At 32.1% G+C, this 25,954-nt stretch overlaps 1 protein-coding gene across 2 annotated transcripts in view; it reads left to right on the forward strand.

The window, feature by feature from the left end:
• LOC118182160 (phosphatidylinositol 5-phosphate 4-kinase type-2 alpha-like) overlaps positions 1 to 25,954 on the forward strand; it is a 131,330-nt gene that overhangs the window by 74,882 nt on the left and 30,494 nt on the right. For both annotated transcript variants that reach the window (XM_085806552.1, XM_085806553.1), the window contains exons 3-4: positions 13,523 to 13,619; positions 18,606 to 18,758. In XM_085806552.1, coding sequence (XP_085662678.1) covers positions 13,523 to 13,619; positions 18,606 to 18,758 — 250 coding nt within the window. The remainder of the gene's footprint in view (positions 1 to 13,522; positions 13,620 to 18,605; positions 18,759 to 25,954) is intronic.

The following is a 25,954-nucleotide window of genomic DNA, read 5'->3' on the forward strand; positions in this document are numbered from 1 at the left end:
TTTTCAAGTTTTAATGTTCAACTGCGTTTTTTCAATTGTCGATATTTTATTGATACTGTAAAAAACTCGTTCTGTTCCTGGAGGGGAAGGCGCTTGTTCTACAATTTTCAAAATATTTTCAAAAGGATTATTTTTCTGTTTAAAATGAAGGAATAACTCCGCCCATTTTTTGTTTGTTTTCGCGTTTGCAGACAACCAACATTTAATTTTTTCTTCAGTAACATATTTTTTTTTTACCAATGACACCTCATCAAAAAGATTATTTTCGCAAATATTATTTTTTGGAAAATGGTTACTAATATTATGTTACGTTTTTCTTTTCTGACACCAGTTGTTACGTTATTTTCTTCCTTCACGTTTGTACGGGGTTCGTAGATTTGGAGTGAATAACGACGACACTTGATGAAGTATCGAAACACACTTTATTTGCTAATATTAATATCAGGACAGCTCCAAAACACTTTTACAGTCGTCGAAGATATACTGTACACTCGCTGGAACAATCAGTGACATAGCCTTTACACTGTCGGGCAATAACGGTGGAGACAGCTTTACTGCAAAGCACCAGAGTACAGCTTCCCAACTCGGCTGTTCTCGGAACTCCATGTACTCTCGAGACTCTCCATGCTACAACTCGCGATGAACTCGACGACACATAGAGCATAGCTCCTGACTCTTCAGTTCAGTCGTTCCCGGAGCTTAACACACACTCTCGATGATGCACTAAGAGACTCTTCAATGCACTCGACGACCAACTTGGCGCTAGACTTGAGACACTCGCTCAATGACTATCAGCTCACTAGACGAGGTACACTACTAACTGACTGTGGACCAGCAGGCTTTATATAGCTTTTGGCTTGTGTTCGAGAATATTCTGGGCTAAACCGGTAAGAATTTGTTCCAGAAGGTTCTCCATCCTTCCGTGGTATATCGCCAATTTTGTCACCAAATGGGCGATTTCTTGCCAAATGTGGCAATCCTGCCTTCCCTTTCTATTTTATGCCAACCCTAAAACTGATTTGTGGGCAAGCCATCTTACTGCGCTTGTACATTTCATAGCACTGCCCTCTCCCAAGGACTGCACGTCCCGGGCAGTAGAACCCTTGGTCAGAAGCCAAATTCAATACAATAAAATCACTTTAAAACATATAGGTAACATAACTAAAGCAAAAAATATTTCACTATGTAAATAGTAGGCAGTAGAACCCTTGGTCAGAAGCCAAATTCAATACAATAAAATCGCTTTAAAACATATAGGTAACATAACTAAAGCAAAAAATATTTACACTATGTACAACTTACATACACAAATTAAACACATAACAATTTTAAAATATACAAATTAAAGGTTCTAAATGAATTTCAGTCTCAGTCTTTTCATTATTTATACCCAGGTCAAATACTTTTCCACTGCAGTTCTCAGATGCATTTCTGTTTTTCATGTCGCAGTCTGAAAATTCAGTCCTTTCAGACTTTTCATCCATTGGAAGATCTAAAACAGTTCGTTCACCACTCTGTGGTTTATTCGCATCATGTATATAATTCACCTCAGTATTTTTAGCAGATAGTACATGCTTATTTTCCTTCGTTTCCTGGGAACCAGCACAAAATTCTCCATCAGAGTCATGAAGGGAACTCAATTCTTCACAAACACGAGTATCCAGGTTTAGAATCAAGTCCTTGTCTGTACAATCAGCGCTATGAGACGCATGCATAATTTGTCAGGGGGCTGAATTTTCTTGCAATACTGGAGCACACTGCTTCAGCTGTACATCAGCTTTTTCAACCTCAGCATCACTTGAACTTTCAGATGGTTCAACACTTGCTGTCTGTGTTTTCATAACTTCACTATCAGTTTCGAAGAACTTAACAGTCGCATTTTCACTTTCTTCCACTTCAGGCACTTGAGAATCAAAAGCTTCTTTACTGTCTTTTATTTCTTCATGTTTTCGTTCCTTTTCATTAATCCCGTTAGATGCTTCATCCATCATTTCTTGATCTTTCTCAGGCAGTTTGTTAGTTACCTCCTTCATTTCTTCATCCCTTGATTCTTCAGAAGCCACATCTCTCATTTCCACATCGTCTTTTATGGCTCCACTTTCACCTGTTGGAGTTGCTCTCGCACTTTTTCTTGGCCGACATTTATTTTTTCTCGCCAGGTTTTCTTATCTTCCAGTCCCGCTTTCATCTCTTTCAGTGTGTCTTTGCGTCTCAGCTGTCATCTCTTTATATCCAGATTTTATCTCAGCATATCTGGCTTTTATCTCGACATATCCGGCTTTTAACTCTTTCAGTTCAGTTTTCATCTCTTCCTGTCCAGCTTTGATCTTGGCTAAGAAGTCCATCAAAGTCTTTGCTTCCTCCGCCATGGCTTTCCTCTGCAGGCGGATCACTGGCATTCACTCACAAATCCCACTTCTGACACCAGTTGTTGCATTTTTCTTTTCTGACACCAGTTGTTACATTATTTTCTTCCTTCACGTTCGTACGGGGTTCGTAGATTTAGAGTGAGTAACGATGACACTTGATGAAGTATCGAAACACATTTTATTTACCAATATTAATCAGGACAGCTCCAAAACACTTTTACAGTCATCAAAGATCTACTATACACTTGTTGGAACAATCAGCGACACAGCTTTTACACTGTTAGGTGATAACGGTGGAGACAGCTTCACTGCAAAGCACCAGAGTACAGCTTCCTGACTCTTCGATTGTTCTTGGAACTCCACGTACTCTCGAAACTCTTCACGCTACAACTCGCGATGCACTCGATGACACACAGAGCACAGCTCCTGACTCTTCGGTTCAGTCATTCCCAGAGCTTAACACTAATAAAATTCGAGGAAATAAGTTTAAATGAAAAAGCACGTAGAATTTAATATTCTGTACAAGGAAGTCATGTGGTGTGCACATCAGATTTTTTTAACTGTAGTGTAAATCCAGAAGTTTATCATGGCAGTTTTGAGAGCTGCTCCCAGCTGACAAAAAATGAATGATTCCAGTGCTTCTTACTACAAAATGAGTTTGCATGCAATACCTCTGAATAATCTTTATTACATAGTCAATGCACCATTCATTTAAGATCATAAAGTAACAGGGTTCGTACGATCCTTAAGAGTCCTTAAGTTTTTTGGACTTGATTTTTGGTCCTTAAAAGTCCTTAATTTTGGCCAAAATCGGTAGAAGGTCCTTAATTTTAATCATCTGAAATTTCTCTCTTTTTTTTTTTTTTTGTTTTGTTTTGTTTCGTTTTTTACTTTCGGTGATTCAACTGACTGATATGATTATCTTTTGAATGGGTTATAATTCATTCCTATTTCTAATATGAATTGTTTGATTTTCGAGTTTTATAGTAAAAGAAGTGCAGCATAAGTATTTCAAAATGATTTCATTTTTTCTAATGAAGAGCTCTTAAACAACTTTTGGCTTTTCGGGACGTGAATTCTTTTACTAAACGGCTCTGAATTCGGCGACTTATCAGCATTTTGGCGATTTTAAGATCAGTTTCTGTAGAAAAGTTTTAATTTCGAGATCTGAGAATTTATCGACAATTTTTTTAAAACATTGTAACATGGATAATTTTTATTAAAATAGTGGTAAAATATTGAAATTATGTTTAAAAAATAACATTAAAATAAAACGTTTTTAATTTTTGCTGTCATATTATAAAGTTCCATTTTGGCCACTTATTATATAATATTTTGAATCTGCAAAATAAGCAAGGTATAATGCTCTAAAGCACAATTAACGAAACAGTTTTAGCAAAAGCAAAATAGCTATGTAAATAATTTAAAATGTCTTTTTAAATATTTTCGTGGTAAGAGTTTTTCCCATGGAATTGTCTCAGAGTATTCAGAATTCTCAGAATATTCAGTTTTCTCTATAAAATTAATGTTACACCTTTTCCTTTTGATATTTTTGCTCAAAATATTTCTGGCTTTTTACTGTTACAAAATTTTTCTTTAGGATTTCAGACATTGCAGCTTAGAAAGTTTAGAAGTATTTGAAGGCATAATTTATAGATTCTAGAAAATTACAGAAAAATGTCTCCATGCTATTAACGCGTAACGAATGTATTTTGCAGAAAGTTTACGGTGTATTTCTTACTTTTTGGAGAAGGTCTGGAAAAACAAAGAAAACATAATGTTTGAATGCATTACTTCTGATACTAGAATCTTTTTCTTAACACGTTTATCTTCTCTTTACTTTCTATAATTTTCACTAGACACAAGCATAGAAAATATCAGAAATGCTTTTATTCTTATCAGAAGGACAGGCATTATAGAAAGAATTTTTTTTATTAAAGAAATTGAAAACTGACAATTTAAATGATTCATATTACAGTCAAAAGTCGTTAATTCGGACACCCATAATTCGGAATGATCTATAATCCGTACCTCAAAGCTAAAAACTTTCTGATCATGCGCCGCGTTGACACATGCACATACGCGTTTACGCATGCGCGTAAGACCTCTTACGACTGCGCATTTGCGTGTGCGCAAGCGCAGAATACGTTTTCGCGTGCGCATTCTATGTATAACGGACGGTATAAGCTAAAATTATCTAATTATCTATTTCAGTTAATGTTGATGATTGCGTTGTTCCTTAATTTTAGAATTGGATCCGGCTTATTATTTTTTGCAGACTGTAAGAGCAATACTATAAAAGTAAACTTGAACTTTCGATTATGTCAAATAGAGTTTCCGATTCTGGAGCTCCCAAAGGATCGTATAAAACGAAAGTATGTTTCGATGTCCATCAAACAAAAAGTGGAATTGCTGCAAAAAATGGATAATGACATGAAGAATGTGACTGAGAGGTTAGTTAAAACGAAAAAATTTCGATTGACAAGTTAGTCGGTATTCTTGGCACAGCAATTAACGGGACTTGAACATCGGAACTTTGTAACTGAACAAAAAATTATGTCTGTTTGTAGAATTAAAGAGAAAGTATTATCACATAAAACGAAGCAATTTAAACAACTTACATTGAAAGAAATGTTTAATAAAGTAAACAAATAAATATTAAGCTTTTTTTTTGTAAATTTTGATACCCTTTAGATCATAATTGTTCTTTATTTCATAAATTACGGTTTCATATTTTTAATTTTAGAATTTCTGCATGCCATCTTACGCGATTTAAACTGATGTTCTATAATTCGGAAAAATCGATAATCCGGAATCGCCAAAGTCCCGACGAGTCCGGATTAACAACTTTTGACTGTATATGTCTGATGCATATACACAGGGCTGGGCATTTTCCCACCTGATGCAATCTCTGCAGATCCTAAATTCTGCTGCCTATTGCCTTTCTAAATTCTGCTTCCAGTGCCTGCACTAAATTCTAAAAGTTTTGCCATTTCTAGATTTTGTTGCTTGGTGTATCACTTAATTCTAAAAATTCTGCCACACCGTCTCTGTAACCAGCCCTTACCATATATATTTCATATTGCTTCTGAATGTTCATATTACTAAAGAAATAAAATTAGCAGCTTTTTATATGCTTTCTAAATTTAGTGTTTTTAGAGTAATAGAAATCTTTAAATTCTAAAATGAAAAGGAAACATGCTGAAGAAAGATTCTTCAAAGATATGTACTGCTATTAGTATGTACAGTTATTATTATGTAAATTAATCAGTTGTTTGTAATTTCAGCCTTTACTATAATTTCCCATTTCCGTTTTCTCACCAGAATGCAAATTGCTTAGATAGTTTTTAAACTGAGGTGTATGGAGTGCAAGACAGAGTGTGTTTCTGATCTCCACATACTCGCTGCATTAGTTCCTCTCAGCTCTGATAATTTGTAATTATTCGTCTTTGCATTATCGCTTCTGACATTTGAATTTGTTATGAAGATTGGGTTACTGAGCCAGCTTAAATTAAATTTAAATTCTATAATATTTGATCACCAAGTCTACATTTTTAGTTTGAATTTGACGCTTCTTGTTTAATTGTAATTGATTTTGTTAGCATCAGAACATGCCTTTATGTTGTAAGTCCTTTTTAAATAAGATGCTTATTTAAACCTTTGTAGTTACTTTAACACAGAGCGATAATTTGCTTCACATCTGTTTGGGATTTTCGACTATTTAACTTTTATCAGATCAAGTAAACCCTCATAATGTGGATTGTGACCTCATAATGTACATTGTGGATAGACTAATTAATTAGGAGGTAAAGCACACAGAAACTAGTGAGAACACTGGTTTGCATATTTTAAACAAATTTCTAATTGTTAGAAAAGATGCTTAAAGAGAAGGAAATTGATATAAATTAGCCAGAATGTCTGCAAAGGCTTCAAGTTAAAAAGATGCATAAATATTTTGTTGAGTACTGTTGCTACACATGTTTTGTAGCTTTTAATGTGTAATTATTCTAGTACCATTTAAGACTAAGTGTGTGTATGTGTTTGTTGCAAAGCCTTGAGGGCTATCTGCCTAAGGAGAGAAATGTCTTCGTGGAGGACTTTCTAAGGAAAACTGGCTCATATACAAGTTACACATGGGGAAAACCACGAAAACGCCCATGCAGCCAGCCCGTTCATGGGATTCGAACCTCGGACCGAACTACCAGTGTTCAGCTACTTTACCGCTCAGCCGCTGGTGGGCCAGTATCGTTTAAGAATCAATGTCGTAAATTACATATATTTTAAACTGTGACATGTTAATAGACTGTGATTTTAACAGTGCCTTTTTAACAAATATTTTTAAAAGATAAATTTAATAGTGGCCATGTAAATCTATAATGAGTTAGGGTATCTAACTACTTAATTTAATTATTTATAACTAACTGCTTACCCTTAAAAATTATCTGCGTAATAAAGCGAATTATTACCTGTCATTAATCCTTACTGTGGTCACAAGACAAAACACAAAAATGTAAAAATTAATGTAAAACTTATTCTTCGCATCTAGTGACATTTAAAATAATACAAAGCAACTGATCACTTCTGGTGCTTTATTGGCTTATTGAAACCTTAATGTATATTAACTGGGTTTTAACCTCTGGAACTCTATGCGAAGCTACGACACTAACTGCATCAGGCAGAGCCCAACTAATTTTCAAAACCTGCCAGCCGTGCCTACATCAGGCCTTTCAGGTTTGTTCTGATCAGCAGGTTTCTCTCTAGACAAGCAGCAGCGGTGACAACAGCCAGTCTTTTGTTACAAATCATGCTGATTATGATTTTACTTCTCATTTTAACCTATGCTGCTTGGCATAAAATCTACCTACTATTTACTAAACCTCTAGACTGAGCAAGTATGTGGCAAAATGAGACATAAAAGAAAAAATCAACATAAAGCTAACTATTAATTTAGAAGTCAAACAACAATCTTAATAAATCTAACTGTTAGTAAAACGTAAATAAAATGTCACTTATCTTCTTTCTAATATGCCCAACTATTATAAGTGTAAAATATTTAATGCTACTTGATAAATTTCATAAAGTTTTATTTTATTCTATAACTTATTAATAATTATGTTAATTAAGTTATGTTTAATAGTAATGCAGCCTACTTTTGTTTCTTGGACGGTATTACAAAAGTGAAGTTCATGCACAGATAGTATTTTTAATTGAATTTGTTCAGTTCCCATTTGCTCGTAGGTCCTTAATTTTTTTCATTAATGGTCCTTAAAAGTCCTTAAAAGTACTTAATTTCCATGTGCAGAAAAGTGTACATACCCTGAGTAAGCAAAAATTTATGGCTATCGCATTCTCCAAAATTAACTTTTTATGAGTTTTATATTTGGAATATCTGAAAGTTTTATATTTGAGAATATTTGAAAGTCTGTCTAAAATATTTCTCAAGTGATTAATCAACAAAAAGAGAACATTCATGAATGCACTGGGATATCTGACACTGATGTTTTAAATTAGTTTAGCCGAAAGGATATTTCAAGTACAAAAATGTGTCCCAAACATCCTCTGCTGAATGCTGCATTGACTATGTAATAAGGAGGGCATTTTAAGAACCTCGTGTAATATTGTTCGCACTTTTTATTTATAAAATAAATAATGGTTTATGATAGTTGCTTCGTTGTTTGTTTGGGTTTTGTTCACCATAGTACTATAGACAACTACTTGTAATAGATTATTACCAGAGGTCACCTTTCCATGCAGATTAAGTGGGCCAGTTGTATGTGAAATACTCCATGCATGAAAATAATTCTAACACAATTTCCAATACAATACATCTTGTCAGCTGTCAGGAGTGAAAATTGTAGTTAGTATTACAGAAGGTGAGAACATAAACTGGAAGCTACATGTAAAAACTGATATTGCTGATTATATGTATGTGGCAAGCAAAATGTAATGTCACCAATTTTTATGAACACTAATGGGGACGAAAGAAATCAATTTTTAAATCATTGATAACGAGCATAATGCATATAAGTATCTTGTTTTTTATTGAGTAAATCTTCTTTTGAAGGTAAAGGTTACCAAACTTTAATATAATCTTCTTGTTTAATTTGTCTTACTATATACATACTCTAGGATCACCATTTTTCTTTTTTACTACTACTGGTTTACACTAAAATATTTGGATGAACAAGTTCAATTATGTCATCAGCTAAACAAGTTTGTATTTGTTTATCTGCAGTGTCTGTTTTGACAAAAGGTTAATTGTCTGTGTTTTATCTTTCACTGAAGTAGTTAATTTAGTATTCATATGGTTTTAAGAGGTTTGTAATCAGAGATAAGATTTTCAATAATCGTAACTTCTTCTTTTGTAGCATAAGGACTTATTTTTAATTTGAATTTTTTATTGAGAAAAATATTATATAGATATGCACATCTTCCCAATCATTATATTTGACAAGTTTAGAAATATGAACACCATCTTTATGCTAACTTTATGTTAATTAAATCCATACCAATTATACCACTGTCAACAACAGAAATGTTAGTTATAAATACTTCATCTTATATTACAGACAGAATCAACCTGGTTCCTATTGCTCACTAGTGGGCGATTTAAATTCACAGTAGGTAGTAAAGGTTTTTGTCCAGTAACGGAGATCAAGGAAGATCAAAACATGCTAAAAATACTTGGATGTATACATACATTCATATACATGCGGAAAAGTTTAGTTCTCTACTTAACCATTTCTCCATGCACAGTGCTATCCCGTCATTCTGTGACTATAGTGCTCATTATGAGGTTATCACATCTTACAATATGTGAAGGTAGGAAAAATTTTTCCATGAAATGAGCCATATTTATGATTTCTTACAATTAAAAGAGTTCCTAGCTGAAACAGTTTCACTGGAATGATGTCCCAGGTAGCCACACTTTCTATCTTTTATAACTATATGTAAAATTATAAACAAATGCATAAATTTAACTATATATTTTTTACTATACCTCCACTCAAAAACATTTCTTCGTATTTGTGCTAAATTAAGGTACTGTGGACCCGGTGGGTGGTAAGGAAATTTTACTTCTTTGAAGTAGGCGGTAGGCATGAAAAGATTTACTACCCCATCTGTTAGAATGTCACTTGTAAAATAATGCACTGGCTTAGTTTTGTGATTATTAAAAAAGTCAACATGTTATAAAATGCACTTAAAATGATTTCCTGTTTGTTTATGAACGTCTTTACTAATAATTATAGCTTCAATTCTAGTATCAGTGACAGTCATAAGTGATATTGTATCATTAATTTAAATTACCTTATGCATTAAATTTGATTATTGAAAGTTAAAATTAGATTATTAAAAGTTAGGTGCATTAAATTTGATTGGTGTTACAATTTTTTCCCCTTTCTCTTTTTCACCCTTTCTTCTGTGTTTATTTCCTCAGCATTTGGTTTCTGAGATTTTTATCACACAAGAGAGATTTAGGACCAGAATTCCTGCAAGATTAATTTTTAGGTTCACAGTGTTTGTCGGGACAAAATTCAGATGAATGATGATCAAATTCATTTCAGTTATAACATTTTAATTTTGTTGAAAACATTTTCTAGCATGTTGTGGTGACGGGTGGCAGGTAACACATCTGACTCCGTATTATGATTAGTACATTTGCAAGGTTTTGTAATACTTACTGCATTATTGAACTCAACATATTTATTACAATTACGAGAAGCTTTTTACATACATACATTTTTACATTCATGGATAGCGTAGAATAATTATTGTAGTGAAGTATAGTCCTTGTGGCACGAGGAACCTGCCAACAAGGGTCTCTCTAGCTGAAAGTTCAAGAGCATTCTGGGTCTCTCTAGTCAAGAGTTCAAGAGCATTTTGACATGTTGTTCTGATGGAAAATATCTTCAGACTGAATTAATCACACCTCCTTAATTTTTCAGTAGTATTTTACATCCTCTGATTCACTATATTTTGAATGATATCAGAGGAAAAACAAGATCATTGGTTTGTGAGCTCTCCTGGAGTTGAGAGACTTTGACGACAGACACAGTGCAGAACACTAAAATCTCTTGACACTGGTTCTTAAGTTATGTCTCTTGTACTGTCAACTAGAACAAATTATTGCATCTGTGATGTCAGAGACATGTTGTGTGACTCATAAAAGCTTAAAAACAGTGACTTGCAGAGACTGCACACATGATTTTCTGATCTCTGTGTGGTCCGCTGCAAAGTAAAGCTAAAAATGTTAATTCTTGACATTCAGTCTCACATTTTATAGAAGACAGACTATCAGAAACTTTAACATCACTTTTTGAGTTTGTGTTTCACTTAAAATAAAATTTAAAACTAGATTTTCTGGCAATATTTTTAATACAATCCAAATCAATGGACCATATGATTTTAAATCCTCTTGCACTGAATCTAAATTTCATGTAGCAATATCTAGCTTATCGGATAATTTTCTTATAATTGAAGCATTTGAAAAAGTTCTAATATTTTTTCAGTTTAAAAAAATCTAACTTATGAAAGAGTCAGTGATATCTTTATGACCATAAGGATCTTTAAGTAACTTGCAGTTCTCATAATTTTTGCTGTTTAACTGAAAGCCAGAAACTACATTTAATACTATTTCAGTTAAATAAGTTTTTGAATAAGCAAATTTTTCATTTTCTTAGGTGAGTGATTTTGATTGAATACAGATGAATTCCAAAATTCTTTCTGTATATTGGGTCTCCTGAATATGGTTTGATTAACTGAAAAGTTTAGTTGAAGGTAGTAAATTTGTCATTCAAGATACTAAACATAATTTTTTTTCAGACGTCAAGTTGCCAAAATTTTCTTTCTCTTTCAATAAACATTTAAGTTTGTTTCTGTACCTGATACAGTAATCATTGCTGATGGATACTTTATCCTGAATTAAGTTTATATCATTTAAATTTTCAATTTGTCTACTTAAGGAATTAATTTATTAATTTTTTCAACTAAAATTTTTAGATTCTCTTTAAGTCTAAGTCATCATGTTACGTTTTCAACTGTAAATGTAATATCAGTTTTAGGAATAAGTTTGATAGTATTTCTTCACTCAGCAGTTTGTTTTCATTTTAATTTCTCAAAATTTTCCATAGACATCATGAACTTGAAGAAGGTTTCACCTTAAGTAAATTAAAAAACGAAGTAAGACAGATATAGAAGGTATAAAAATAAAGCACTTACTTTTAAACTTCATGAAATTACTTTAAAGCTTTTAATCATTATTTCCATGAAGTTTTGATTTTATTTGCATAAATATATTACACAAAGAATATTTTTCCATGTTCTGAAAACTTGCATATACCAATTCTATTCCTGTTAATAAACATAAATCATGTGAAGTTTTCTTAATCAAAACATGTTCCATCAAATCGCTGCACAACAACATGAAAATGTGAATAATCCATCACTGTTATAATAGTGTAACACTTTAAGCACAGTCTGTAGAAATCGGAGTGTTGCCAGGAAAGGCAGGAGCTTTAAATTCTGAGAGTATTAGCTGTGGTTAATGTTAGTGCATTTAAGAAAATCATACCATGATTAACATGAAGCACCCATTTAAGCAATGCGAGCAAATTTATTTGCACGTATGAAAGAATTTTTTAAAAAAAGAATGAGAAGGAGAATATTTTACATTATTCCACGGCAACTTTGTCATCATCTCTCTAGGTGGTGCTTTGCAGTTAGAGTTGCATGGCCATTTCATATGCAAATAACAGAATATTGCAAAATGAACAGCTGTAAACAGGTTAAGGAGAACATAGAGATAAGGCAAATTTTCAAGGAAAAACATTGCAGATTAGTGCTGTCACTCACAGAGCAAACTCTAAAGTACAATTCTGAATTAATAGTTCACTCAGCTAACTCTTTGAACCAAACTGACTACAAAGCTCAATCTATCTGTATATATTGTAGAGACATTAGGTTATTTGGAAGCAGGTGTCATGAAAAAAGAGCATTGCCCTCTCCGGGATTCGAACCACTGACCTCTTGAATACGCGTCGAGTGTGCTGACCACTACACCACAAAGGTATGATAAGAAGGCAGGAGAAATTACCTTATATATTCCCTCTTTTTTAAAGGGCAACTGTTTACTTTGTTTACTTTTTAAAGGGCAACTAAGTTTCCAAAAAATTGCGTTTTGCAGAAACTTTCAGAAAGTCGCCAAGTTGACAAAAAATCAACAAACAATTATAGCTAAAGGCCTATCAGGTGTGTTTATACTTGTATCTCAGCTAAAAATTGCGATATTTTTCCTATACAATCTACATTTATATTTTAACATTGAATTACAAGATCTATAATTTTGTACAAAAAGTAAATACTTATGATCACAATACAAAGGTGGGCACAGATGCGACAACCCCCCCCCAAAAAAAAGACTGGAATGAGTAAACATAGCAAAATACATACCATTATACACAAAAACCAAAGTGAGATAAAATATTTGCAAGAACATGCATTTTACCCATGTTTCCTATTTGTGTAACATTATTGTATATTACATATCTATATTTCTCTATAAAAATTTTTATTATTCTACATCAGGGGTTCTCAACCTTCTTTTTGCCCCATGCACCCCTTCAACACTTCTAGACGTTCATTCCCCCTCCTTTCCAAAACTTGAAAAATATGTATCCATTTATTTAAATTTAGATTATTTTCTAGTATTTTCTAATTATTAAACTACAAGAAGTATTGAAAATGTTGATAAATGCTAAAGCTTGAATAAAAGTATTTTTTATATTCATAAATTGAAGCTAAATACTGAATAGCTAATAAAAGGTTGACTGGATTCCTCTCCTGATATTATGAAATTCTCCCTTTCCCCAAGGGGGAATTCCCACCTGGTTGAGAGCTCCTGCTCTATATGTTTAACATATATTTTGCTATTAAAATTTAAAATGAAGAAATAATAATTCTGCTGTGTATTTTTTAAATTTATTTTCATTTATTCATCCCTTTTTAATAATAAGTAATATTTTTTTATATGATCTGAAATCTTCAAAACTTTAAAATATGCATAACTTCTTGTCCTGACTTTTGGTCTTGTTTTGAATTAAATTATAAGTGTTTTAAAGTTTGAATTAATTCTGAAATTTGAATTTGTATTGCAGGGAAAATATGCCGAGCCATTTCAAAGTGAAAGAATATTGCCCTCTAGTTTTTCGAAATATTAGAGAAAGGTTTGGAATAAATGAAACTGACTACATTGTAAGTAGGAAGAACATTTTAGAAACACTTCTGTGTACATTTTTAATGGTTAAATTTCCTGACTACATATTAGGGGTGATTGTGGTCTAGGTATTAGCAAGAATTCTGAATTTTTAACTTTTTCAGATCTGGAATTTGCAAATTTGTGATACAGTACAAAGTCCGTAATCTGGACTCGTCGGGACTTGGGCGATTCCAGATTAGGGGTTTTTCCGGATTATAGATCATCAATTTAAATCTGGTAAGATGGCATGCAGAAATTATAAAATTAAAAATATGAAACCGTAATTTATGAAATAAAGAGCAATTATGATCTAAATGGTATCAAATTTTACAAAAAAAAAAAAAAAAAGCTTAATATTTTTTGTTTACTTTTTTAAACATTTCTTTTAACGTGCATGTGCGTAGAGCATACATTACGCACATGCATAATGTATGCGCGTGCATTCTTTAAGTGCATGCGTAAAACATACAAAAAAAAAAAAAATTGTGGCCTTTGAGGTCCAGATTATAGATCATTCCGTATAATGGACACCTGGATTATCGTCTTTATACTGTATATATAATCTCTATAATCAGAAATTTGTAAAACCCAAATCATTTTCAAATTTAGTTTTAGAACAAATATATCATTCTGAGATTATAAGAATCTTATAAGATCGTATAGAGATCACATGGTATAGTCTAAGAGTGTTTATTTATATGGATTTCAGTGACAGGTCAAACATCATATTTGAGTAAACTAAGTTTGCCATATGTAAAGTTACTTTTGTAATGTGTCATACACAGAAATAGAAAAGGTAATTGTAAAGTTTTTGGCTGAAGTGTTCAGACTAAAAGAAAACAGCAAACAGAAATATCCAATTTTGAAAAAAAACTGATTAAATTTGTTTGAAATTTGTCTGTGGACTCAATGTTGAATTTAAGTATATCAGTCCTGTTATATCAGAATGAAGACTTTCCTTGAACAGCACAGACTGAAATTATGTTATTTATTCTCATAGCACAAAACTATATATGAAGCTTTTCGGTCTGATGAATCCATTGATAAAATTTTAGGTATAATGTATTGCATAATTGGACAGCTTGCCAAACTTTTTCATATTTAAGGGATCATCTCTTCTTTCTAACATTTCATCTGCAACATTTGTTGATACATACTGCAAGTTCTAAAACAAAGAAAAGTATAAACACAGTAGTTTCCTCAAAGTATCTCCATCTCCTTGCCCCCAAAAAGGAAGCTTAACTTAGCAACTATTTAAAAAATTGTTGAGAAATCAAATAGGTGGGATTTGTGTGAATTGATGCTTTGAAACATAAATTAATTCTTAATAAATTAAACAAAATGATTTTTGCTTCGCTAGCAAAATAGTTTGAAAATATGTGTTTGTGCATTTATGCAAGTGCTTCATAACAATATTCAGAATTATTTGATATTTTGTAAGATTTTTAGCGCATGGTTTGCATTTTCGGGATTTTTGAAATGGGTTGCAGCCACCCCTGACATATGCATAGTTTCTGAATTTATTGAGCTGTGTCCTTTAAATTATACAAATTTGTTTATTAAAAATCTGAAATAATTGTTCACAATCTTGACTTTAAGGATTTCGATCAAATCCCATTGCTTATTAATATATGAGTGGGTAACATTGCTGGAAATTCATCTTCTTAAATCTGAAGCAATTAATTATTATGAATTTGCAGTTGTAACACCAATTTGTTCAAGATCAGGCATGTCTTCAGATGAATTACTGAGTTAACTAATAATTAACTGTAACTAATAACTGTAAAATTGGGTTAATTATTTTAAAATTTAATTTAATCTGGATAAATTGATTAAACAGAAGAAGGATGAGGAATTAGTGACAGAATGTAAAAATAAAAAGAATGAGAATGAAATGACTCCAAGTATGTGTGTCATGGAATCTACTCAACAGTCCACAAATGTCATTTTTTATGAGTTTGGATTTTTGGCAGTACTGAGCATAAAAGATTCAAATTGATAGTGTTATGTTATTTTCTTCCTCTTAATGTCCGTACGGATTTAGAGTGAATAATGATGGTCGTTCTCGGAACTTTACGTGCTCTCGAGACTCTCCGCACTATAAATCGTGATGCACTCGACGATACACTAGAGTGCAGCTCTCGGCTCCTCAGTTCAGTTGTTCCTGGAGCTCAATACACTGTCTCAATGATGCACTAACCGCGATACACTAAGAGACTCTTTCAGTGCACTCAACGACCAACTCGCCACTCACTGACTGTCTATCAACTTGATGGACTGTCACTAACTAACTGACTCGATACTAACTAGCTCTCCACGTACCAGCAGAGTTTATATAACTTTTGGCTTGTGTTCAAGAACATTCTGGCGTAAACCAGTAAGAATTCGTTCCAGAAGTTTCTCCATCCGTCTATGACATATCGCCAATTTTGTAGGCAAATGTGGCAACCCTAAACCTGCTTTGCGGGAAAGCTATCTTACCATACCTGTACATTTCATAGCAATAGACTTTCTGATTATCCTCACTGTCCACCAAATGTTATGAGCTTATTGATGATTTTGTGAGCATTTATGAACTGGTTGGCAACTAATATTTCACTAAGCTAATTTGCAGAAGGCAGTAATTATTTTCAAACTGGTGGCACAACTAGAATTATGTACAAGAGCAATCAATGAATAAAATTAAGTAGAATTAAATAGATTAAGCAACAAACAACAGTAATAAAGCACTATTTTTTCCCCATGTTCACAGTGATCTGTTTTCATTTAAATAACATCAGAGCATTGTACAAACTGCTCTCTTTACAACATCCATTTTGTGCACCTATCAAAACAGACATATGCTATGTGCATACTTGGGTTGCCTTATAAATACTTTTTGGTGACATTGTGGGTTGCCTAATACTACTTCGCTTCATGAATACTTTGTTGTGAATTTTTGGTGAGGGGTGTCGATTATCAGAAAGTAGTGAGATTTCTTTTAGTGTAATAAGATATATATGTTTATTTTTATTTCTACTACGAATAAATTTGTGCTATTAACTAAACTGTAATTAAGTTTATTAAGTTGTAAATTAAACTATAAGTTAACAAGATAATGTCTCCCACTAATATCTCAAATCTTTAATGAGTGAATAATGATGGTCGTTCTCGGAACTTTACGTGCTCTCGAGACTCTCCGCACTATAAATCGCGATGCACTCGACGATACACTAGAGTGCAGCTCTCGGCTCCTCAGTTCAGTTGTTCCTGGAGCTCAATACACTGTCTCAATGATGCACTAACCGCGATACACTAAGAGACTCTTTCAGTGCACTCAAAGACCAACTCTCCACTCACTGACTGTCTATCAACTTGATGGACTGTCACTAACTAACTGACTCGATACTAACTAGCTCTCCACGTACCAGCAGAGTTTATATAACTTTTGGCTTGTGTTCAAGAACATTCTGGCCTAAACCAGTAAGAATTCGTTCCAGAAGGTTCTCCATCCGTCTATGACATATCGCCAATTTTGTAGGCAAATGTGGCAACCCTAAACCAGAGTAAATTAAATGAGTAAATTAAAACCAATAAATAATAAATAAAAATGGATGTAATTATCATACAGTCAAAAGTCGTTAATCCGGACTCGTCGGGACTTCGGCGATTCCGGATTATTGATTTTTCCGGATTATAGATCATCAGTTTAAATCTCGTAAGATGGCATGCAGAAATTCTAAAATTAAAAATATGAAACCGTAATTTATGAAATAAAGAACAAATATGATCTAAAGGGTATCAAAATTCACAAAAAATAAATAAATAAATAAATAAATAAATAAATAAAAATAAGCTTGATAATTATTTGTTTACTTTATTAAACATTTCTTTCAATGTTAGTTGTTTAAGTTGCTTCATTTTATGTGATAATACTTTCTCTTTAATTCTATAAACAGACATAATTTCTTGTTCAAAGTTCCGCTGTTCAAGTCCCGTTAATTGCCGTGCCGAGAATACCGACTAACTTGTCAATCGAAATTTTTTCATTTTCACTAACCTCTCTGTCACATTCTTCATGTCTTTATCCATTTTTTGCAGCAATTCCACTTTTTGTTTGATGGACATCGAAACATACTTTCGTTTTGTACGATCCTTTGGGAGCTCCAGAATCGGAAATTCTATTTGACATAATCGAAAGTTCAAGTGTACTTTTATAATATTGCTCTTACAGTCTGCAAAAAATAATAAGCCGGATGCAATTCGAAGATTAAGGAACAATGCAATCATCAACATTAACTGAAATAGATAATTAGATAATTTTAGCATATACCGTCCGTTATACATAAAACGCGTGTGCGAAAACGAATTCCGTGCTTGCGCACATGCATATGTGCAGTCGTAAAAGGTCTTACGCGCACGCGTAAACGCCTATGCGCATGTGTCAACGCAGCGCAAGCGCAGAAAGTTTTTAGCTTTGAGGTCCGGATTATGGGTGTCCGAATTAACGACTTTTGACTGTTTTTAATACCTTGTTCAGGATTAATATTAAATAATTTCAAATTATCTCTTTGTAAATCTCTACATTTAGAGCTCTCACTTTGTGTTCATAAAACATACATGGAAAACACATCATAAAATTTGCAAGTCTATTCCATTTAGAATTCTGGTGTTCTGATTTCTTTTGTTTTGTGCATTATCTCTTGAAAAATCGAAACAAAAAATAAACATTGTATATGAGTTGTAACTCAGTATTTTGTATCTATTCAACTGAAGATTTCTTATAATATAAGAACTGTTTACTATGATACCTTTTATATTTTAAAATTAGACATGAGTAAATTTGCAGTTGTAACATATTATTTTGAAATTGCATTTATATTGAGGTAATAGAAGTTATATTGAATAACAGAATAAAACAGATAGATAATAGATAGTCTAATAGAAGGTACACTTAATGCAATATTTTTGGTTTAAATGCTTGTTTATTTTTCTGTTAATAGAATTCTTTGACCAAATCTCAACCAGTACCTGCTGATGCCAAGTACAGAAATAATACCAAGTTGTATGAATCATACGACAAACTGTTTGTCATTAAAGTGTTGCAGAGTGAAGAAGTTGAATTCATGCATACCTTGCTCAAGCAATACCATCCTGTAAGACTTGCTTTTCATCAAAAATTCATCATCAAAAATTCAACTATGGATAAATGTAGTTATATAATTTATAGCATTTAATTTTAATATTAAGAAGCTAAGTTTAAAAAAAAACCTTAGCATTGCATTTGCTTTACCATGCATTCTTGACTACTAATTAAGAAGGATTCTAGTCACATATCATTCATAAAATAACCTCAGAATTCTTTCTTTCCTTACTTTTGCCTAAAACCTAAATTTCTTGACTGAACATAGATATTATAATTTTTCTATTTGATTCTTCAGTGTGTCTGTATTTAATTATGGCAATGCACACTAGGGCTATCTGCCTAAGGGGAGGGATGCCTTTCGTGGAGGACTTTCTAAGGGAAAATGGCTCGTATACACGTTACACATGGGGAAAACCACGAAAACGCCCATGCAGCCAGCCCGTTCGCGGGATTCGAACCTCGGACCGAACTACCAGTGTTCAGCGACTTTACCGCTCGGCTGCTGGTGGGCTCATTTGATTCTTCAGAGAGCATTATTATTTTGTAAGGTTATGCCAAATTGGGATTTTGGAATTCTCTGGATTTTATGTAATAGTTTAAATTTAGCAGGATAACATAAAGAAATTATAAAATTGAAAATATGAAATAGTTGTATATGAAACAATAAGTCATTTATGATAGAAAAATTTTAACCCTCTCAGCGTTACGCCCGGAAAATTCCGCATAGAAGGCTGCCTTCTATATTCATTATACATGAAAGTTTCTGCTAGTTTTTAATGTATCTGATTTCGGTTTGATGTATATTGGAAGAAAAGGAATTAAGGTACAAAATGAGAGAGTCATTTCTTAATTAAAATCAAGAAAATACCACTTATTCATGACATTTTGAGGAACTTGGAAATTTCAGGGCTAAACCCGTAACGCTTGGAGGGTTAAAAATACTGAATATTTATTTATTTGCTTTATTAATTTTTTTTTTTTTTTTTTTTTTTTTTTTTTTGCTGAGTAAGTTGTTTAAGTTACTTTACTTAACTTCTTGTTCATTTACAAAGTTGATTGAGTCACTTACAAAGCCAAATTGAGAATCCCCACTAAATTTTCAATAACAATTTTTTCATTCTCAGCAAGCTCTTTGTCACTGTCTTTACTATTAGTAGCAATATTTCCTGCATTTAAAACCATACTACATATCTCGAGTCTCATTTTAGTATAGTGTAATGCTAATGTGTGCTATGCACTATTGTTGATGTATCACTAATTATTATAAAAGATCAACTGCATGATATGAAATTCGTTCTGCAGAAGGACAATGTAATACTTAAAGGAGGAGAAAAATATAGTAGTAAAAAAATGAATAAGACACATTCAATACAGAATAGCATTAAAAAGGCTTTATTGAAGCTTTATAACTATCTGGCCAAGAGGTAGAACAACAAATCAAAGAGCCTTAGTAAAGGATATGACCTTCCCTAACCTCTCAGCAATGGTTGCATTGCACCTTCTGTCAAAACTCAACACCAGATTATTTACCAGTTCTTGGGAGGTAAGAGGAATCTGTTTCAGTTGTCTCATGTTTTCCAGAAGGTAATATTGTGCGATCAGGTGCCTCCGTAAAGCACCCCACAAATGTTCAATGGGATTCCAATCAGTGGAGCATGTAGGCCAATCCATTCTGAATTGTTTTTAGTAAAATTCAGTTTATCTGTTTCAAAAGTAACTTCAGAATATTGTTTTAAAATTTCATAAGGGCCTGGAAAAGGGGGAGAAAGTTTTCTATTATTAGGATATTGAAATTCCTTATGCATTGCCAAATCACCGGGTTTAAAATTACTTGCTTTAGAATGGGTGTCATATCTTTCTTTTGTTGCATTATGATAATCATCAGACTACGTAGCTAGGTACATTCGTAGCTACTTCAATTGCTGGGTACAAATCTTAATTTCGATCAAAGGATCATATGGTAATTTTCATACATTAAACAAGATGGTGGGAATATTGTTACAGAATGTGGCTATTATTGTATTTTTCAGTAACATTAAGTAACAATTTTATCCATGCTGTATTGCCTTGATAAGAATTTAATATACATTTTAATGTAGTTATAATGGTTTGACTAAGTCTTTCTACATTATTTTTTGTCTGTTAGCAGTAGCTAATGATTGTGTAACATTATAGTTTCTCAAATGCTTAAACTTTGAAGAAGTAAAGGTAGCATTTCTATCACTTAAAATTTAGTTTAGGACCTGAATATGAGAAATTTGCCTTAAACAGTTAATATAAGAATCAGTAGTTACACATTTAGAAGCAAATGTCCATATGTAACAAGTAATATGATCTATAATAATGTGAATATGCTTTTGGGTAGAATTATAATAATTTAAACTGCCACAGTATCAGTAGAACAGTTCAAAAGGTTTACTTACAGATGATAATGCTTGCATTAAACCAAAATTTCTTTTGTTTATTTTTCTTTTTAAACTGACATTTCTAATATCCTGTACTATTTATGCCCAATAATACTGAGGAGACAACAAATTTAGCATTCAGGATACACCAGTATGACGAAATTCAGCCTGAGCTTTTTCAAATAATTTAGCATGTAGAGATATTAGGAATGCAATTTTATAATAATCCTTGTTTCTTTGTAGTTAATGCATCATTAATTTTCTTATGCTTAGGGTTAGAGACATTATCTAAATTCTGATAATCTTTAATTTCTTCTAATAAGCATAAATTAGTTTGCACACACAAATGTTGACAAACAAAATTTCTTGTTAACATGTCAACTTCAACATTAGTAGAATCTTTCTCATATTTTATATCAAAATCATATGTAACAAGTAACATGTAATTTTTAAGATCATCAAAATAGTCTTATGCTCTTAAGCAGGATCTAGGGCAGTAGGATCAGTATGTACAGTAAAATGGTTACCATACAAATAGTAATAATATTTATTTATAGCATCTACAATGGTTAAACATTCTAATTCAATAATTGTATATTTTTCTCGTTTAAGTCTTTAATTTTCGAGAAGTGAAAGCTATAGGGTGTAAATTACCATCTTGTTTCCAAACTGCTCCAACAGCTCATTTAGATGTATCTAGAATTATAAGACAGTGGTATTTTGTGTATCTGAAAATTAAGGCACCTTTTAAATTCTGAAAGGCTGTTTGGCATTCAGTTGTCGATTTATATATAGTATCTTTTTTGAAGAATTTGTCAAAGGGACTCTTAATTCTTGTATAGTTTGGACTAAATTTATGATACACCAAGTAATTTCTTCCAAGAAATTTTTGTAATTCTTTAACATTTTTAGGGGGTTATAATTTTTTGATAATTTCAATATTTGCATTACTGGATTTATATTTTCCTGCATATCCTTGAACTTCATATCCTATAAAATTAATTTTTTCTTCTGCAAAGTAGCATTTTGGCTAATTATATTTTCTTTTGCTCATGTATCAAACATTATTTTTGAGTTGTTTTAAATGTTTTTCGAAATTTTGGGAAAATACTATGATGTTATCAAGGTGATATAAAGCAAACTGAATTTGTTATTTATTTAAAATTTGTATAATAGCTGTTTGAAAAACAGTTTGCAAATTTTTTCAACCAAAAGGCAATCTGTTAAATTCATAAAGACCAAAACTGGTTGTAAATGCTAGTTCATCAGTATCTTTTTCATTTAATTTTATGTGCCAATAACCAGATGCCAAATCTAAGGTAGAAAACACTTTTGCATTTGTTAATTGATCTAGACCTGCATTTTTCTAGGCATGGGTTCAGAATCTGTTTTAGTAATTAAATTTTCTATAGTTAATACATAATCGAGTTTTTGCATTTTCAGCTTTCATTTATAGTTTCATTTAAGTTACCAGGGACAACATAAGGATTAAATGATGGTTTATAATATCTACATGTAATAATTCATCTGTTTACTATTTTTTAAGTCCGTCATTATCTTTATGGGATGCTATATATGGTCCATAAACTACAGGATGTTCTAAAGTCAGTATAACTCTTAGAGGTTCACTCTTTCAACTGGTTATTTACATAAGAATTTTCACACTCATTATTATCAACATGATTAGCATAGTCTTTGTCAGTTTCATTATTTTTACATAAACATAAGAAACTACTCTTAAAAGAATTGTTAGATATATATCTTTACTTATATTTCTCTTAATTTGATACACCTTATGATCAGTAAAATTCAGTTGCAATTTAAACAATAAAAGAATAAGATGAAGACAAATAATGCAAATGAGAATTTACAACATAAAATATAACATCTCTACTTACTTTTCTACTTTCATATAAAGACAGTGACTTTCTTGAAGTTTCAGTTTTAAATGTTTCAAAATTATCAGTATAATTTTAAATACAGAAAAGTTATCACTCCGTATTTTAACATTTAACTGAAAATATTATAATTTTTTAGCTAAAGTTTGATTTTATCAAGATGAAGGTTCATGATAATTTAAGGTGGGATACTATGAATTTGGGTATTTCAGTGGTGGTGGGTAAGCATTTCTCTAGACAGGAGTTTGAGGCTAATGAGACGTAGGATAGAGTGGTCTTGGAATAGGATACCTTGAATAACTAAAATATGGATGAGGATTTTGCCTAGAACAGCAAACCTGGGTATGTTAGTGGTTTTTTTGTGATTTTTGAGGTGAACTTGAAGTTGGAAATAATTTTATTGCTAGGAAAATCCAAATTTGAAATAAAATTTGAAGAAATAATAGCATATAATGTTGCTCTGATAAACCTGTGTTAACGATCCAATCAGAATTTGATCACTTAAATGCAATGCAGAACCTAATTTTAATTTCTGGCGGAAATACTTATCAGTGTTTTTAAATTTGTTGTAAGTGACTGAAACAAAGTCATCATGCTTGGAACTGGAAAAGTACGTTAAGCATTTCTCATTTAATAGATTCCAGCTTTCTATTTTGACACATTCATTGATATAGAGTGACAAAGCCTTTCCTTTCAGAAAGTCTGGAAATAAAGCTTAATTTTTCTTTTACAAGAAAGACCTTTTATACTACATCACTTTAAAAAGAAATGTGAATTTGTCTACAGGATAATATTTTATGGTATCAAATGCTGAACAGTGAAATTTATCCTTATCTACTGAAACAATTTTGGATTCTTCCTGGGACATTTTTAAGGTTTTGACTCTTGTCTTCATGCATAATTTGATCAAAACTCAATACATTTTTATAGCCATTCCTTCTCCGGGATTTGAATCTCCGCCCTTCAGTTTCGCATTAGGCTCCTCTATCCACTGTACCATTTGGTCAGCTTAAGGAAATTAAAAATATTGAAGTATTATATTTTCATTCCATCAACAAGAATTTTTTTATTTTTCAAAACAACAAAATCAAAGTAATTTTGGAAAAAGAAAAGTACTTGATGTGAGTTTTAATGGCATATTTTCCTATGCTGTATCACCGAAGGAATTGTAATTTCATATTTGTACTGAATGAAAATAATTATCTAGCTGTATTGTTGCTGAACATCATCTCTCATCTGCAAATCAGAACACGAAAAAATGAAATAAATGAACATTGTTTTTGACATTCAGAGCATTTCCATGTAAACACAGGCGGCCTTGAATTTGGCACTAAAGTTTGATGTAACATTAAATCACATTATTTAGAGAACAATTTTTTTTTTCTTTCATCACTTCTTATAGATTGACTTCAATTTAACTGTAATAGACTGGAAAAGGTTATTGTGTTAGATATTTAAGATTTGTAGCACACTTGTTTTAGATTTTTTGAAGAAGGAACATCTTTCTATGACATATTCAGAAACATGGCAAGACACAGTAATTTTGCTGATAGAAAAACTTTTCAATGGCACACACAGGTTTTTACATCCTATTAGCTGACTAAATTATAATAATTTTGGGAAATGAGGAAACCAGTTACATAGCAGTCATGGTGGGAATGATGATAGCAGATAGCATCAAACTGCTGCATAGCTAATAGCTAACTGGACGGAATATTGGAAAAACCACAAATAAGTCAATAATCACAGCATGACTTTATTACTCGATGACTAATCTATTAAGGCATAGACTTTTGATTGTCTTCATTGGCAATTTTATATACACTGATTATGTTTTAAATAATAGATGATACCACTAGCAAAGGAATGTGGGTTATTCAGGGAAGAGCAAGCAGCAAAAACAGAGTGCATATATACCAACTGGAGTATTTATAAGCTTGGCTCCTTTGTTTGAATCCTGAACAGCAATTGGGTAAAAGCTTACAACAATGAGGATAACTGCAGAAGACCGAAGACGTCAGTGACACAGTACAGATGCTTTGAAATAGGTTGTATTTCCGTTATAATTGGGATTTAAAAGGGTTGTTGCCATTTAAGTTATTAATTTGATAAAAATTTCCCTTCATTATTTTTATGTCTTACATATATATGCTAGCATAAAAATTTAGCAAAAGTTTATTCTACAGTGATATTAATTCTTAAAAAAGGGGAAGGTGTTCCATGCCTTTCAAGAGTTATTCTGATATGAATGTACATTCTTCAAAGTAGAGTTTTGCCCTCAATATTCTCTAAAAGTATTTATAACAAATTTCTGTCTTTATACTACAATGAGAAGTGATATTGTTTTTAATAACTTTATTTTACTAAGTCTGCAGTAGTACTCAGGATTCTAACTTTTTTTTCCTGTATCTTGGAATATACACTGCTGGCCATTAAAATTGCAACATCATGAAGGAAAGCAAATACAAAAAAGATCTTTATTGTAGATAAACAGTATGGCATGTTGCAATTTTTTATCTTTTTTTTTTTTTTTCTTATTTGTATTTTCTTATTCTTATTTTTTACATTTAACAACATTTGATAAATAATTTTTCTGCTTACCTTTCTTGATGAATATCCACAGGAATGCTTGGAATTCTCTTCCATTTTTATCACACAGAAACTGTATTTACAGCTATGTGCAACATTTTGTATGCTTGCATTAGAACATTCATCATGTTTCTCTGATTGCCACTACATCTATGTCAAAATCCGCAATGCTGTAAGAAAAATATAACAAACTAAAAATAGAAAAGCTGTGCCCTCTCTTGGCCAAATACATAATCTGTAACATGGCATGAAGACAAAATGATTAAATTCGTAAATAATTTTGGGTTTACAGGGGTGCGAAATCAGTAGGAACA

This window comes from Stegodyphus dumicola, chromosome 12 (genome assembly GCF_044657685.1).
Source record: "Stegodyphus dumicola isolate Sdum_Otavi_A_Nest chromosome 12, ASM4465768v1".
In the NCBI taxonomy this organism is placed as follows: domain Eukaryota; kingdom Metazoa; phylum Arthropoda; class Arachnida; order Araneae; family Eresidae; genus Stegodyphus; species Stegodyphus dumicola.